General features: G+C 43.7%; 1 protein-coding gene across 16 annotated transcripts in view; it reads right to left on the bottom strand.

Annotated features, from left to right (window-relative positions):
• Window positions 1-4952: 4952 nt before the first annotated feature.
• CDC42BPB (CDC42 binding protein kinase beta) overlaps window positions 4953-15364 on the bottom strand; it is a 95118-nt gene continuing 84706 nt past the window's right edge. For 6 of the 16 annotated variants that reach the window (XM_065063411.1, XM_065063413.1, XM_065063420.1 and 3 more), the window contains 9 exons: window positions 13212-13808; window positions 10752-10849; window positions 10557-10641; window positions 10284-10404; window positions 10078-10195; window positions 9107-9145; window positions 8872-8974; window positions 8709-8779; window positions 4953-6705 (listed from right to left, as the gene is read on the bottom strand). In XM_065063411.1, coding sequence (XP_064919483.1) covers window positions 6574-6705; window positions 8709-8779; window positions 8872-8974; window positions 9107-9145; window positions 10078-10195; window positions 10284-10404; window positions 10557-10641; window positions 10752-10849; window positions 13212-13808 — 1364 coding nt within the window. In that variant the 3' untranslated portion in view covers window positions 4953-6573. The remainder of the gene's footprint in view (window positions 6706-8708; window positions 8780-8871; window positions 8975-9106; window positions 9146-10077; window positions 10196-10283; window positions 10405-10556; window positions 10642-10751; window positions 10850-13211; window positions 13809-15364) is intronic. The other 10 variants (XM_065063414.1, XM_065063417.1, XM_065063423.1 and 7 more) reach the window with 3 other exon arrangements.

Here is a 15364-nt window from a genome sequence, read left to right as displayed (position 1 = left end):
ATAAGGAAGCAGCTATTTTAAGTTTATTATGTTTTGTTCTAGTCTCTGGAAGACATAATCCCTTCTCAAAGGCCTGGGAATTCATCATTAGGTGCATCAGAGCCCTGACAAAGGGTGATGGGCCCTGCTGCGCCCTCCCCTCAGAGAGGCCTCCAGTAACGGGCAGGGCAAGCAGATAGGACGCAAAACATGAACGTGGCAGGGAACAAGACTATCTCCATGACCCTGGTTGCTGCCGCCGCTTTGCAAGCAGGGCAGAGCCAGGGCTGGCAGAAGGTCTGTGCTTGTGGGTTTCATCCACGCACATCTCTGCTGAGGGTGTCTCTCTGGCAGCGCTGGGATCAAAAGCAACTTTCCAGGGCAGGAGCATCTGCTGCAGCTGTCAGGTACTTGGTACCAAGTGAAGCAGCCACCAGCACCGTTGAAACGCAGAGGAAGCCATCAGCTGCTGCAGGTGGTGGCTGACACTGGCAAGTTGGGAATAACCACGTCCCACCATCCTGTGGTCCTGCTACAAGTGCATCTCTGTGGAGTGCAGTGACCTAGGGCTGGGCCCCCCAAACTTATCCCACAGCATACAGAGCACTCCAGTGATGCGAACCCAAGCAATAAACCCTGACTCCAAGCCCTCATATGGACCCTACAAGGCCGGACAACTCCCCACAGCCCAGGGGCCAGTGTGTACATGGTGCAGCAACATCTGTGATGTTCCCATGGTGCTGCGAGAGCAGCTGCAATGTCCGCTGGCCCCACAGAGCCGCTGGGCCTCGCTGCCAAGGGGGCGTTTGTATCTGTACGTGTGTTTTACTTGCTCCTTGTGTGAGCCTTTTGTGCTGTTTTTCCCTTTCAAATCAGTTCATTGCAAGTGACTGAGTCCCCTCTAGCTTACAAGCCTTTGGCTAAACATGACTGATTTTCCCCACTGATGCAGCACTGCATGCTGGAGGCTGTTGCACAGAGCAGCCCCTCACCCCAGCCCTGCCTTGTGCCAGGAGAGGGCTTGGGGCCATTCCCCCAGGAGCTGCTCATCCTGGAGCGAAACGTTTCCCTCCTGCTGCTGTTTATTGGGCCCCTCGCCCCAGGATCATGAGGCATCTTCGTGGCAGCATCTCCCACAATGTATGGAGAAGGTGAGAGGCAAGAGCACCCTGTGGCCATGTTCCGGGAGAGGTAACAACCTTGTGGCAAAAGGGACCAGCGTACAAGATGGTGTCAGGATGGCGTTTATCCCCTGCGAGCAGCCTTGCGACCCACTTGGGCATGCGGGGATGTCGGCATGGGCAGCAGGCAGGCGTGTGCCCATGAGATGGGATGGTCCCAGGGGACAGAGGGACACCGGGCACCCTGCGGCACAGCTCACCGCCCAGTAACACCTCCGTACTGCGGTGTATGGATTTACTGCTGGCGAGGCTTCGTTTTTAAAATGCATTAGCTGCTCGAGGTCACTTACAATGGAGGCTTTAATTAAAGTAGAGATCAATTTTTGTCAGCGTGCTAGCAGAGCACAGTCTGTACTTTTCCTTCAGGAGCCACATTCGCCTGCTCGTACAGAAAGCGTCACGAGGAGGGGGGAGCTCTGCAGAAATATGGCAGCGCCAGAGTCAGTTTGCGATGCCGGGGGCCAACAGCTGCTGGAAAGCAGCTGTATCCACAATCACTGCCCTGTGCACAAGTGCACGCAGACAGCCCGTGGTGCAGACAGGGTAACACCACGGGTTTAGGTGCGTAAAGGTCTCTCCTGGGATCCTGCCTAAGCAAGGAATTTAATTCACAGACACCTTTGGTAAGCAGTGCATTAGATGGGTGGTTTATGTCACTGAGGCTGTGTGCCGCTCGGCTGGGCACCTGATGGCTTTGTTTTGCTCTTGGTCCTGAGAGTCAGGGGTCCCTGCTGTGACAGACTAATGCAAAATGCATTAGTGTTAATAGCAAGATCTCAGGAGTCATTGTTTCCTGCAGTCTTAAAAGAAAAAGCAACTTGCACAGTATTAATGGACACAGACTCATATCATTGTTCCTTCCCTCCACGTGTTACAGCTGCTCACAGAAGTTGTGCAAATCCAGATTCAGACAGTGCAGCAGGCAGCAGTGCTCAAAATACCACAGAGCCTACAAACAGACTGGGACAGATGCTTTTTTTGTGGTTGTTTGCGGCAGGAGGCAGCAGCAGCGAAACGTGGGCTTTGTCAGGGGCTGGCCAAGGCGCTGCAGGGTGGCAGTGGCCATCTCCTCCACCAGCATGCAGGGCTCTGCACTGCTCTTCCTCACGGGACCGCAGAGCAGGGACTGCGTAAGAAACTGGAAAGCAGGCGATGCTGCAAAAAAATCCGAGTGCTTTATCTGTGAGGAACCAACCAGTAAAGCTGCATAAACGTGCGTAGTCAGGTGACAAAAAAAAGTGCTGCAGCTTATTGGGGAGCAGGGAAAATATTTGCTGCAAGGATGGGGAACTGGCTGATTCCTGAGTTCATGTTCCTCCTCTGGCTGGAGCGCAGCACTGCAGCTCCCGCTCGCTGAGCACGTCCTGCTGTTTTCTGCTCCTGTCCTCAGCTAACCCCGCCGGAACACAGGTCTGAGCATCGTTCACAACCGGGACATGCTCTGCCAACGTCTGGCTTTCCCTGGCACCCCGCGACAGACGTGCAGCTGATGTCCTCTCTTGTCATCAGCCCCTGCGCACAGAAATCCGTTCGAGGGGCACTGGGGTGGTGCTGGCTCTTCCCAAGCACTGTGCCTTCCCTCCTGCCGCCCTGGTCCTCACGGCCCCCTCCTGCGAACCAGAGCTCGCTGGCCCTGTGGTGCCGCTGGGAAAGGGCTGTAGTGGCTGCAGCTCTTGAGCTGTGAGGAGCACAAGGCTGCTGAGGAGGGGTGTAAAGGGAAATGGAGACGGGAGCCACGTTTACAGGGGCACAAGCAGACAAGGCATTCCAGACCTGCTGCAAGGGCTGAGCAGGTGAACGGTACTCTCATTCCTGCCTGCTGGAGCTGCTTCGTGCAGAGCAGGCGGGGTGCACACCTGAACATGAGATGCTCCAGTAACGCAGCATGCAAGAATACCATCTCTCTTTTTTTTCTTTTCCTTTTAAAATAGGCTGAACTCAGCAGCAAGAGAAAGTTTGTGGGTATGACGTGAAGCCTTTCACTGTTTCTTTGCTTAACTCTCCTAAGGGCACAGTTCAGTCCGCACAGTCACCTCTTCCCTCAAACGCTTCCCTGCTTCTCAGTGCTTTATTTAGATTACCACTGCCAGCCCTTACAATTTTTATGTGCTGCTTTCTCCTGAGGATGCCTAATTTGGCACTGTGGAGAACAGTGAGGGTGCCTGGACATCAAGCATTTCCACGCTGAGGTCCCCTCCCTGTGTTTTGGCTGGGTCAAGCACTTCCCCTGCAAACATGAAGCGAGTGCTTACCCCCCCTCCCAGCAGATCGCATCTATTTTGGAAGCTGTTTGCTCTCAGCACATCTGTGCTACAGCCAGAGGTGGTGGCAGATGGGTTTAGCTTTTGGGTAGCAAGTGACAACAGGATGCGTTTCAAAATCCACAGCCTTTGGGGTGAAGATGCGTGCTGCAAGTGATCGACATGGTCTGGTGAGCCGTACACCCATCACCCTGGCTTTGGGACATGGTGTAATGTCTGCGTGGGGTAGGCAGGCCAAATTATCCTCATTCCTTGCATAACTCAATTCCTCACTTGTGGTATCAGACTGGTAGCCTGCAGGGAAAAGAAAGTGCACTGTCAGAGGAACATGTCACTCTGAGTCTTGAATTTCTGCATTTCTGAAAGTTCTCCTGAGGGCTTAGGAAGATTCTTTAGGCAACCAGCATCAGAAGCCTTAAGGGAACAGAATATTTGCAAAGGGCTGTGGTGGAGGACTTGGGGAGGAATTCTGCTCGGCCAGACTTGAGGGGAAAAAAAAATAAAGAATAATGTATTCATACCGAGCAATTAATTTATTTTTCTAGAAATGTTCTCCTGCTTAAATTATAACCAAGCCCTGGCATTGCTGAGTGCTATGATTTAATACCCTCATAATTAAAGACTTTGTTGTCATCTGAAGTCCTCACTGTGCAGAGAAAAATCAGCTCAAGAGCAGTAGAAATGCTTTTTAAAAGTCAAATGCTGATTAGCATGAATACTTGTGAGAAGGCTTCCGGCACACAGCCCTCAAACCTCCCACCAGCCGTCACCCCCACCCCCCGGGCACCTTCCCAAGCTGACCCATCCCAGCCTGGTGGCCTTGCCCAGCAAGGTTTGGTTGAGCAAGAACAGCCAGGTCCAAAATATCCACCTGGGCCTGCCCCACTAAGAGAACCTGGAGTAAGAGGGGCGAGACAAACACAGGAGGGATCCAGGAGGAGCTGGGCACTCCGTCAGGCATGAGGGACACTTACCCAGGCCACACTAGTGAAGATGTTGGCTCTGTTAATAGCTACAGAGAGCTCTGTGGTGCTGAAACACTGAGCGTGAGAGGAGCTTTAAAAAATCCTCTATTAGGGGCTGCACCACTCACACGACAATCCTGGAGATGCTTCTAGGTGTTTCTTTGGGACCACTGCTCCGACAGCAAGTCAAAAGTCTTTATTGTTTCATCACACTTCAGACGCCTGAATAGATCCTGCAGCCTCCTCACTATGCTTCAGCCATAAGGAAACAGTCTGATACATAATTCAAAAACTAATTAATCGGGCCAGTGACTCGATGAAAAGACAACTCTAACACAAACCAAGGGCACAAAATATCAACATTGTATTCCCCAAAAGGCCTTCCATTGCTCCTGAACATGCATTTACGTGCAGAGACAGACACCTTTCTTTTGGCATTCAGGTACGGAGCTTCAAAGTATCTTTCAGTTTATGTAAAACACCCATGTGAACAAAGTGGATTTACCAGGAGACTAAAGCAAGTGTCAGGGGTATACTGTTTTCACATGTCAAGACAGACAACTATGAACTTTAAAACCTCCCTCTTCTGCTTTATTGACAGGTAAATTGTTCAAAAATGTTCTCACAATTCAATAATTACAAAGACTTAGACTTACATTAAAAAAGTAAAAACCAGAAACCCCCCAAAGCAGTAGTGTCCAGCTCTAACTGAGCCCCTTTATCAAGAATCTGAGAAAAAGAGCAAGTACTGTCGAACACTTAACGTAACAGGATTAAATGTTGACTAGAACACTCAGTTTAAACTAAAGATAAGTGCACGTCCTATACAGTGTTTCAGAAAAGAACATTAGCCACTGGTATATCATTAGCCCATTTAAACCAAATTTTAAATAAGTGACATCCAACTGTCATAAAATTGGCACAGAAGGCACACTAGTGTGACAATGACAAACTGGATATGCCAGCCACTGAATTAATTACAAGCTTTTAATGAAACATGGTCACAAATCTTTGATTACTAAATGTATAATACATGGAAGCATGAGATTAAATATACACGCAAAACATCACCACTGCACGTGGGCCATAGCAAAATATACAGGAGTGTGTTGTGCATTTTTCTACATGATCAATACTTGATTAATAATCATGGGGTCTTCATGCAGGTGAGGATACAATTAATGAGAAAAGCAGCACCCCCAGTTACACATCCTTCACGTTCCACTTTGGTAACCAGTAAAACAGATTGATGCTTTAGTGTGATATAGTCCCTTAGGTCAAGCAGACTTTGAGGGCAACACGTCCATGAGAAGGCTTGCTAGCTAAACAATGTAGTGTGTCCTTACACCAAAAACCCAGGAGAAACAACTTCTGAGAAGGAGATAGGCAGGAACCAGGAGTAAAATTCTTTTCACAGCAGTAATTACCAAGATTTTAAAAGCCCTGACTAATGACTGACTGATGAGGACTAAAAAGCAGGGTACGGGTAAAAGATAACCGGCAGTAGTCCTATGTACAAGACTAAAAAGTTGGTAGAAAGACAGAAATACAGTTATGTAGCTGTATATGTAATGGCTAAATGAATTAAAAGGCCACAAAACTATAACCAACTTTTATTTGACTTCCTGGTGATTCTATTGATGTTGGAAACAACCTACAGCTTCCTAGCATTCTCCTTAAGATTTAGGAAACAGTTATGGGAAAAAAGGGAAAAGTGTATTCATTTGAGGATGTAACTAGACCCGCTCACATTTCCTATTTAGAGGTCCAAATTGTGTCTAAAAGGATTTCCTGCTAATGAGACATTACATCATTCTATAGAAAAATAATATTCCCGATATTGTAGCAACATTATCAGTATCTGTATTTCTTTTTCAGCATAAGAATAAGACTATTTACTGGTGGCCTTAATTGCTCCTATGCAATAAAACTGTGTCACAGCTGTGCAGAAAGGAATCAACCGTAACTGAGCAGTGAACAATTCTGCATAAAAAGCTCAAACGCTATTTAGTAAAGAATTTTCTTCATTTCAATAGTTTGTATCTACAATCTGGATATATAATTATTCTTGTACAACACTAGAGATTCAGTGTCAGTCTTGGCACTAGCATCTGAGACAGCCTTGCCCTGCTCGAGCGCTCCGCAGAGCAGCGGATGACCGAAGCCTGAATGGTGCGAGTGGCAGCGTTACGCGTCACAGGTTGACTGGTCCAGTCCATCTAGTGTAAGCTGATTCCTATGAGGAGAGTTGGGACTCGGGGGACCACTTGGATTTGAGCTGTTGGATGGAGTAGAGTGTTTGGTGGAGTCTGAATCAGGCTGTTAACGAGAAACATTTTAAAAAAAAATTGCTTACTTAAAATCAATTCTTTACACTCAAAAGCTCTCAAAGGCACTCAAAAACCAGAGTGAGTAACACATATGAAGCAGTGTGTATTAGATTCATTTCATAGCTAAACATTCATGCAAATACTTCCAGTATCATCAATAGGCTGTGGTGCAGTCCTGAAGGTGAGCTGATGCAACAGGAATGATGGCAAAGTACGTGGAAATTGCTACATCTCAGGCTCCTCTCCCTTAGCTGCTGCAAAGCTTTCCTGATGGAATGCACCTATCTGTCCACTGTTGTTCTGGATTTACCAGCCTGCGTTTTTTAAGCAATTTTTATAGCTCGGGAGTAGATTTATCTGCCCATATAAACATGTAAACAATTACAGTCATAGCATCTTCAGTCTGATGAGAAGGAAGGAAACAGGCACATGAACTGTTTACAAAATAGCAACAGCTTCAAGCGTGTGAAGTGCCTGACAGAAGAGTGAAGGTTGCCAAGTATCAGGCTGGAGATCTGGAAACAGAATTTACTTACTGCAGACGCCCTACGTCAATATCTAGTAAAGACAGTCTATCCACAGTTATTTCCCCAGCGTTAGGTTGGCTGTTGGATATTTGCCTTGACAGACTGGTCTCGCTTCAACAGGATGGCTGGCAAGTTTCCCACTGATTTGGTGAGCTACTGCACACATTCCCAGCTAATGAAATATAGCACAGGAAAAACTGGTACCATCGCAGCAAGTTATTTTCAAGAAAGGGACTATGTATTTAGGAAACAGAACAGAAGGTAGCATCCTTCAAGAATGCTGTTCACACGGTTTTGCATGGCTCAAACAATAAGAAGATAACCTGTAACAAGATTATCCTAACAGGATCCAGTTCAGGCTGTGATAAAGCCAAAAGACATGGGAAAAATAGTATAAAGCCAAAAGGTGGTATTAAAGCCTCCTTTTTTAAGTTTCAAACTACTATTTTTTAAATTTTAGAAGCTACAAGAAATTGTAAGGTCTACCTAAAAAGAAAACATTGTAAAAACATTAGAATCCACCACTACTTGTGCCTACAAAGAGCAGTTATCATTAGAGCATGGAATATAATGGAGTTTGGGAAGGATGCGGCAGAATAACTAAGTCAACTGATATAGTCTGTCACCAGCACCTTTGAAAATCAAGACCATTTCAAAATCACCTGTGTTTAAAGAGCCCCATTTCCACATGCTTCCAATGGGTTATTCAAGGTGACAAAGGAAATCAGAGCATGGCTGTGATCAGAACACTGGACAAATACTTTGACTGAGGGTCTGTAGTTGGGTACCACAAAGCACTAATAAGATGCAAAGATCCTGATGCAGGAGTTTGCCTCCCAGCGACGATTCCTAACACCTTCCTTGCAGAGGCAGAGCTTGAGCAAAGCTTGGAAGAAGCTACACCCGTGACAAATAGAGGAAACAAAAGTCTTACATTTCCTCTCCTTAGATTCAGGGACAGCAGTTTAGTACAGCCAGGACATTTTCCATTTGGTGGCTACTGGCACATACCTTAACTCTTTCTAAAAGCAGTTCTAAGTATTTTAAATTATGATTCCTTCTCAAGTTACAAGACAAAAAGTCTTCCTTAAGGCAGCACAGAAAATTACTTAACTAGTTGTATCATTATGCTATTCTATGCTAATAGCCCAGAGAACATTTTTAGGATCTTTGAGGACATTACGCCAATTAGTCAAATTTCCCTTGTCTACAAAGCTTAATCCAAGACATAATACTTCTTAAAATATCACCATAAAAATATCTTTTCACAGCTTTGCTTTTGTGCTGGCATATCTAACTTGCAATCATATATTACAAGCCGGAGAAAACATTCGTGGAAGGAAACCTCTCCATAGAGAACACAGTGTTTACGAAGTATTTCCTCAGAAATTTAATTTATTGGAAAAACAATCTATAGCAACAGGATATAATAAGTCTCCATTTAATAAAAAAAAAGCTACTTTACCTCTTTGTCAAACTCCTGGTCAGGATCGGACATACTTCGGGAAGGCACGGCTCCTCCCGCATCACTGCCGCCTGCAGAGAACCAAGGAAAATAGGGAGGTTTACACCTCTTGTCAAAGCCCTAAATTATAGCTCAGAACTGACAAGCTTGCTTCCAGCCTTACTTGACGAGGGCCATGAAATATACGTTTTGTTTCTCTGCTGCTGTCGTGCGAGGTTAGCTGTAGATGGACACGGTTTTTCATCCTGTGCAGCAGGTAGGACACTCTGCAGTCGAAATGAAACACCTTTGTTAGCCAGCAACAAAAGCTATCCAACCAGGAGTTGTTACTCATGAAAACTTTACTGTGCTTTTGAAGATATTACAACCCAGTGTTGGTAGAAAAACTCTCAACTTACTTGACCACATCCACATATTTTCAGTAACAGACACAAACCCTGAGAAAGACAGAGAAAGAACTAAGCCCCACAGCAGCCACGGGAACCTGTCAGCCAGCAAACCCTCTCTCAAGGGGCAGGGACTGCACCAACAACTCTGCTTTCCTTCCTCCTCCTGCGGAAAGGACAAACTCATCACCCTCACCTAGGCTGGTGGAGAAGGACAAGAGAAAGCCTGCCTAGCAGCTGCAAAATGCAGGGTACAGAACACAAAAGTGTACCTTTGTGCCTTCCTCTCGTGGATTTACCACTAAAATAGCTCACAAAATGCTGTATTTGTTAAATGCAAAATAAAAATAAAATAATGATGCTACAAAGCACTGCAACTTACATGCATTTTAGTTACCTGCACAGCGTTAGTTTTTTTCCCCCTTGTTTTTGCTCTAGAATTGGCAAAGTGCCACAAGCACACCATTCCATCTCCTAACAGTTTGTAGCTACTCCTACCCTTGCTAGGGAGGTAGAGGAGGGGCAGGAAGAGGAAGAAAGCAGAGGGAAGCCTTGCAGTGAGGAATGGTCACTCTGGAGAAAGATTTCAGCAGAGTCAGGGCTCATGTCACAGACGTGCTCAAAGCCTGTTGGAGGTGATATCAGAGCAGAATGTTGAGAGGATGAAGGGGAAGGAAATTCGTTCTGTTATTTTAAGAAGACAAACAAGAAAAAGGAAGGAGGAGAGACTGATTATTTGGAAAACTACTAACAAGCTCCTGGCAGTGTTACCTATTTCTTTCAGTGTATCATTTATACGTCAGCTAGCAGTATTTCCTTGCACAGGATTTACAAGCATTGCACAATAGGAAGGTTCACCTTTCTCAAAATGATTAGAAGAAATTGCAGAGAGATAATACTTGAACCCTATACAGCTCAGCTTCACAGTTTTTCTGAGCAAGAACAAATACACATATAACCCCACCCTTTTAAATGTATTTTACCAGTGGGAGGTCCATGAGAACCTGCATTCCATCTCCTGGTCCCATATGAGCCACGTGGTTGAAATTCGTTGGGTTAGAAATCATCTTTGACCTTAGCTCAGGGTCTCTAAGCATTTCCCTAAAAGAGAGTGATTTTTGCTATTAGCATTCCCAGTCTTTGCAAGTCATCATGGATATTAAGTTACATGCCACAATTAAATTCTTACCGCCTCTGCTGTAATCGCTCTTCCTCGGGAACCTTAAATACAAATCTTCTTTTGCTCCTAGTTCGAAGCATTTGCTTCTTGCTATTGTCAGATGTTTCCGGGACACTGAGGGCAGCTCCTGCTGTAATATCACAACACAATTTCACATACATAGGTACACGTTGACCCAGACGCACCCAATACAAGTTTCATCTCATGCAAAGGTAACGTTGCTTAAAATTACCCAGTTAGCTTTGCGTCATTTTCCTGTTTCTCCCGTTGCTCAGTACTCACCTGCAAACTTGTTCTTGAAATATATTAGTCTTGGCGGCTCGCAGTTAAGAAGATTCAGCGTGCCGTCCGTGTTTAATGGTCTGATCTGTTTTGAGGAAGGAGGCAGAGAATTAACTGAAGCCTAGCGTACGCTGTGAAGAAACATCTCATTTGGAATAGCCCAATTAAGTTCTATATTCAAAGAAAATTACTTACCCTTCGCAGGCCGATGGTCTGGACCCATTCCATAGTGTTAACATCAAATACATCAACACCATACTCGCTATACACTGTTACGTATGAAGAATTGCAACCTGCATAGATTAAGAACAAACAGAAAACCCTAATGTGCTTTCAGTAGTCTGGAACTGACGTATATTTGAGCAAATTTCAATAGTTACAAATTTTCCACCATGTGCAAGATGCATTTTAAAACACTTCTTCCCAGCCCACTTTCAAACAGATATTCTTGTGATAATAGATTTGCTAATGACAACTGCCAGAATCATGGAAAGATTTAAATTTGACCCTTTCAGTATTTTTAAACTTCAAATTATGATTTCACGAAATTGCACAATGACATCAGAAGTTTTCAGATGCATACAGATTTGCTTCTTGGTGGGAATTGAGCAGCTAGCTTTTCTACAGATGCAGATTACTTCATTTCGGAAGCGGCAAACTAACTATACATCTGCTGTGTGAAGAGGAAAAGAGAGGGCCACCATCTGCGAGGTGGGTCATGAAGTCATGATGCGAATCTGTTCTCAATTTCCTTCCTCTTTTGCTAACAATTATCTAGCTTTAGATATTCATGTATGGGTTGCTTTCATCAGGTTAACAGGAAAATGTCACAAGGCTTAAAGCCCACAACTCGCCTTTCAGAAAAAGCATAAAAGGTATGAGCAGACAAGTTTATTTTAGGTCAAACGAAAAGCAGAGGTCCCTAGAGCTTCATATCAGCATGCTTCTGCTCATATAAAAACTGTGTCCTGGTGTAAAGAGCAGTTACTAGAAATTTATGGGATTTAATAGAGAAAAGACCTGCTTCAATAAACAAAAGGAAAATAACCCAGTAGGATACTAAACAAACCACAGAATCTTCTTAGAAGAACTGAAGTAACAGTTGTGGTGCTATTTTTTAAAAGTTGTTTCCAGAAAGCCTTGGACAGGTCTCAGAAATACATATCCCAAAAGTGACTTTTGGTCAAGTATTTATTATATGGGGTCATGGTTGACTTGGATGTCCACATCAAGGGAGGCCACTGAGCACCAGAGAGAAACACCAACTGCTTCTGCTTGGCCTCTCCCAGCATGAGGGGGCTCAATCCCCCCGAGAGTAATTCTCCATTGTATCCTACAACCTCTCCACAACATGGTCCTTCACCACAGCAGAAACTGCAACAGAGAGAGAACTATTTCCACTATGATGATCTCCTGATAGGACAGTTAAAAAAAAAAGCCACCATCCCCAGTGACAGCCACCAGGACTGAGGAGGGAGGAGAAGGCTAATGAAAAGAAAAGCAACGCAGTTTCCTTTGGTAACAGACAAAGTTGCTCTTTCTACAAAAACAGCTCTAGGCCAACGCCACTCAGAGCTGTACATACTAGAATGCTATAAAATAGTTTACATTAAGAACAGCTTCTAATAATAACAGACAAAACAATTAACTAGCATGCCTAGTTTGCTAAAATGCAAAATAACTGTAAAGCTGATAAAGGAAAAGGAAACATTAGCTTTAGCTAATGGCATTTTAAAGTAAATTCACAACCACAGTACTTCCTTGGGCCTTTGCTTTAGACTTCTGTACAGAACTAGGTCAGAGTAAAGCAAGCAAACAATTTCAGTTCAAGACAATTAAAACTAAACAAACCGCTGTTAGGGCCTGGCCTGATCAAACCGACTGCTAGATGCACTATTTAAACAAAAAGCTATTTCTTGCTTTCAATCATTCAAAACACTTTAATTGCTATTTGAGCTCCAAACAGAAATCCTGGTTTTATCAGGAACTTTATCATTGACTACGGAATACTGAAAAATGCTCCACATGTGCTTCCATTCTAACTAGCTGATAAAACAATGTGCCTGAAAAGAGCAGAGCAGTTCAGCTGAAAAATTACCTTCTACCTGCCTATGTTATTACTGGAAATTCTTCCCCTAAAAACAAAACCAATAAGAGAAAAATTGCAACCACTTCTGCCAAAAGCAGTATTTTTACCTCTTATTTTGCTACCTCTATGAACCTTTAGAGTTGCAGTAACATTTCAACTTCCTACTGTAATTTGAGTCCAGGACCCAGAAGATGCCCTACAAACTGGACATTTACACTCTCTAGGGGAGCAAAAATCTTTACAGAATTTCACAGACCAGCTGTCTTGCACTGTCCTGGACTACTCCAGGACTACTTTCCATAAAAATTATTTTCCATTCCATTACTTGTTCTTCTGTGTCCTGTAACAAGACAGAGCTTCTTTTCTTGCAGCATCCAGGATCTCAGCCCAGGAGATCGCCAAGTCCAAAACTACCACCAGGAAGAATTGTGTATGCTGTTAACTCATCAAAACTTAAACTGTAGATATTGAAAGACAAACTGAAGCAAAATAGAATACAATGCTGATTATTTTTTAGACAAGTAAAGCAGCAACAGGGATATGGCAACAGAAAAACATATACATACTACAGGCAACAGGAGTTGCAGGCCACATTAGTTCCTGCATGCGTGACCTTCGACCTTGCGAATCGACGTATACTCCCATATGGCTGAAGCAAAGCAGGTATTCCTCATTACTGAGCTCCACAGCACAAAGGGCGTCAAAAGACTGCTGTGAGAGGAAGATAAGCGAGGGGTCATTAGGATTTACCAGGCTTATAGATTGTCCATCTCCCTGGATGGTCAACAGAGAGAACCCAGACTGGTAGCCAACACAGAGCTTGTCCTTGAACACTGTCATCCACTGCACAGTTCCTGGAGCCTGAATTTCACTGACTTTTTTGTGGAAAGGTTTAGTTCTGTGAATTTCATAGCAAAAAACCTGTCGTTTGACAGCCACAAACAAACAAGTCGCAGAATTCTTCTTTAGTGTTCCAGTTGTAATCAATTGGCAGCCTTTAGTTTCTGCAAGCTTAATGTCAAAGTTTCCTTCCGACCCATCCAGAGAGGCCCAGGGGTAAAGGTGAACGTGGTGGTTCCGACCGCAGATGAGGATGATGATTTTCTCTTTGGGAGCAAGCTCTATCTGGTACACCTTCTTGCAGTCAGCAGCTCGGACTATCACTGCGAAGGAAACGAGAACTGCCATAAGTTACACAAGAAAACCATCGGGCCTGGAAACGTCGCAGCGCTAGACACCGATGTCTGAAAACAAATCTAAACACAGACATGTACCAGAGAGGAAAGAGCACTTACTACACATGTTCAGCGCTCCGTTATTAATTGTCAGAACAAATAATGAAACAAAGCATTCCTGTAACTCTCTCTGTGGATATGAAGTCTCGCTTCAGTGACACTTTGCAGGGAAAGGCTGCCTAACATCTGGGATAAATGGAGAAAAGAAATTCTATAATAATATCTCTACTATCTGTTCACTGCAAGATGGTGTATGTTCTGAAACTGGTCCCACCTTCAATAAAAACATCAGCATCTTCGGTAAATTATGGAAGAATATCAAATTAGCAGAACGCAAAGAGAAGGAAACACAGAGTATTTAATGCTGAGAACTGAGGATATAAAAGGCCGTACTGCTGGCAAATGTCTCAGCCAAATACAAAAGCAGTACATCAAGTGGATGTTAACCATCTATAGCGAAAAGCAAAAAATGCCGTGTGTGCTGGGGAAAGGGTAAGTAGGAATGGGCCTAAGCTGTAGGAAGAGAAGTTTCGGACAGGCACCAAGAAAAGCCTTCTCACAGTAAAGACTACTTAGGTTAGCTGTGGAAACTGGGGAGTCTTCATTGTTGAAAGGTTTTTTTAAAACTGGGTTAGACTGAGACAGTTAATGGGGTCAGGTATAACGTGTTCTGCTTTGGGGAACGTGGGTGTATTGGCACTTTCAAGAAAGCAGTGAGTATTTATTTCATGGGGTACAAACAGAAGAGACAAAGCTACTCCAAACTAGGAAACATAATATATCATATGCATAAGCCAATTATATAAAAATATCACTTTCATTTTTTGTTAGCAGAATGCATTCAAAAGATTTGTGAATGATAATAAAAAAAAGAAACATTAACTGGAAATTATATGCATTTTTTTCAGCAATAGTTGAGTAGCCTAGCCAAGTTAGCAAATCCTGTAAACCTATAAGAAATACTTCAGCTGTTTAGTGTTTTTGTGGCGTTTGTCCAGTCGCACAAAGAGACGATACGTCTGAAGAAATATCCTCTGGAAGAACCAGCTGTTGGAATTTTGCCACAAACAGATCCTTTTTCTTCCTTAGCTCCAGCCTACAGTTTAGTTTATTTGTCAAGAACTAAGTAACATTCTGACCAAAGACCTTTGGTATAAACAGCCAGCAGTTAATTAACACTGAATATTACAACTGCCATAAAATGAAAAAGACGGTATGATTTATAAAAATACTATTAACACACAAGAACTGGCCATAGAAAAATGTAAAACCTCTTTTAACTTAAAACCAAAATTGATAATTCATTTTCACATTTATGTATGATACAGTGATGCAGATAATTGTTCCTTTATGAAATGAACTTTTAAATTAAATGTATAATTTGCTTTTGTGCAAGAAGCTGTACTGGAATGTCTGGAATTACTTGCATCTAAAGTTATGTTTATATCTAAGTACTTAAAGAATAGTGACCACTGGAAGTTTAC

The sequence above is a fragment of the Columba livia genome, chromosome 5 (assembly GCF_036013475.1).
Source record: "Columba livia isolate bColLiv1 breed racing homer chromosome 5, bColLiv1.pat.W.v2, whole genome shotgun sequence".
Lineage (NCBI taxonomy): Eukaryota > Metazoa > Chordata > Aves > Columbiformes > Columbidae > Columba > Columba livia.
This window is presented reverse-complemented; position numbering and strand designations above follow the sequence as displayed.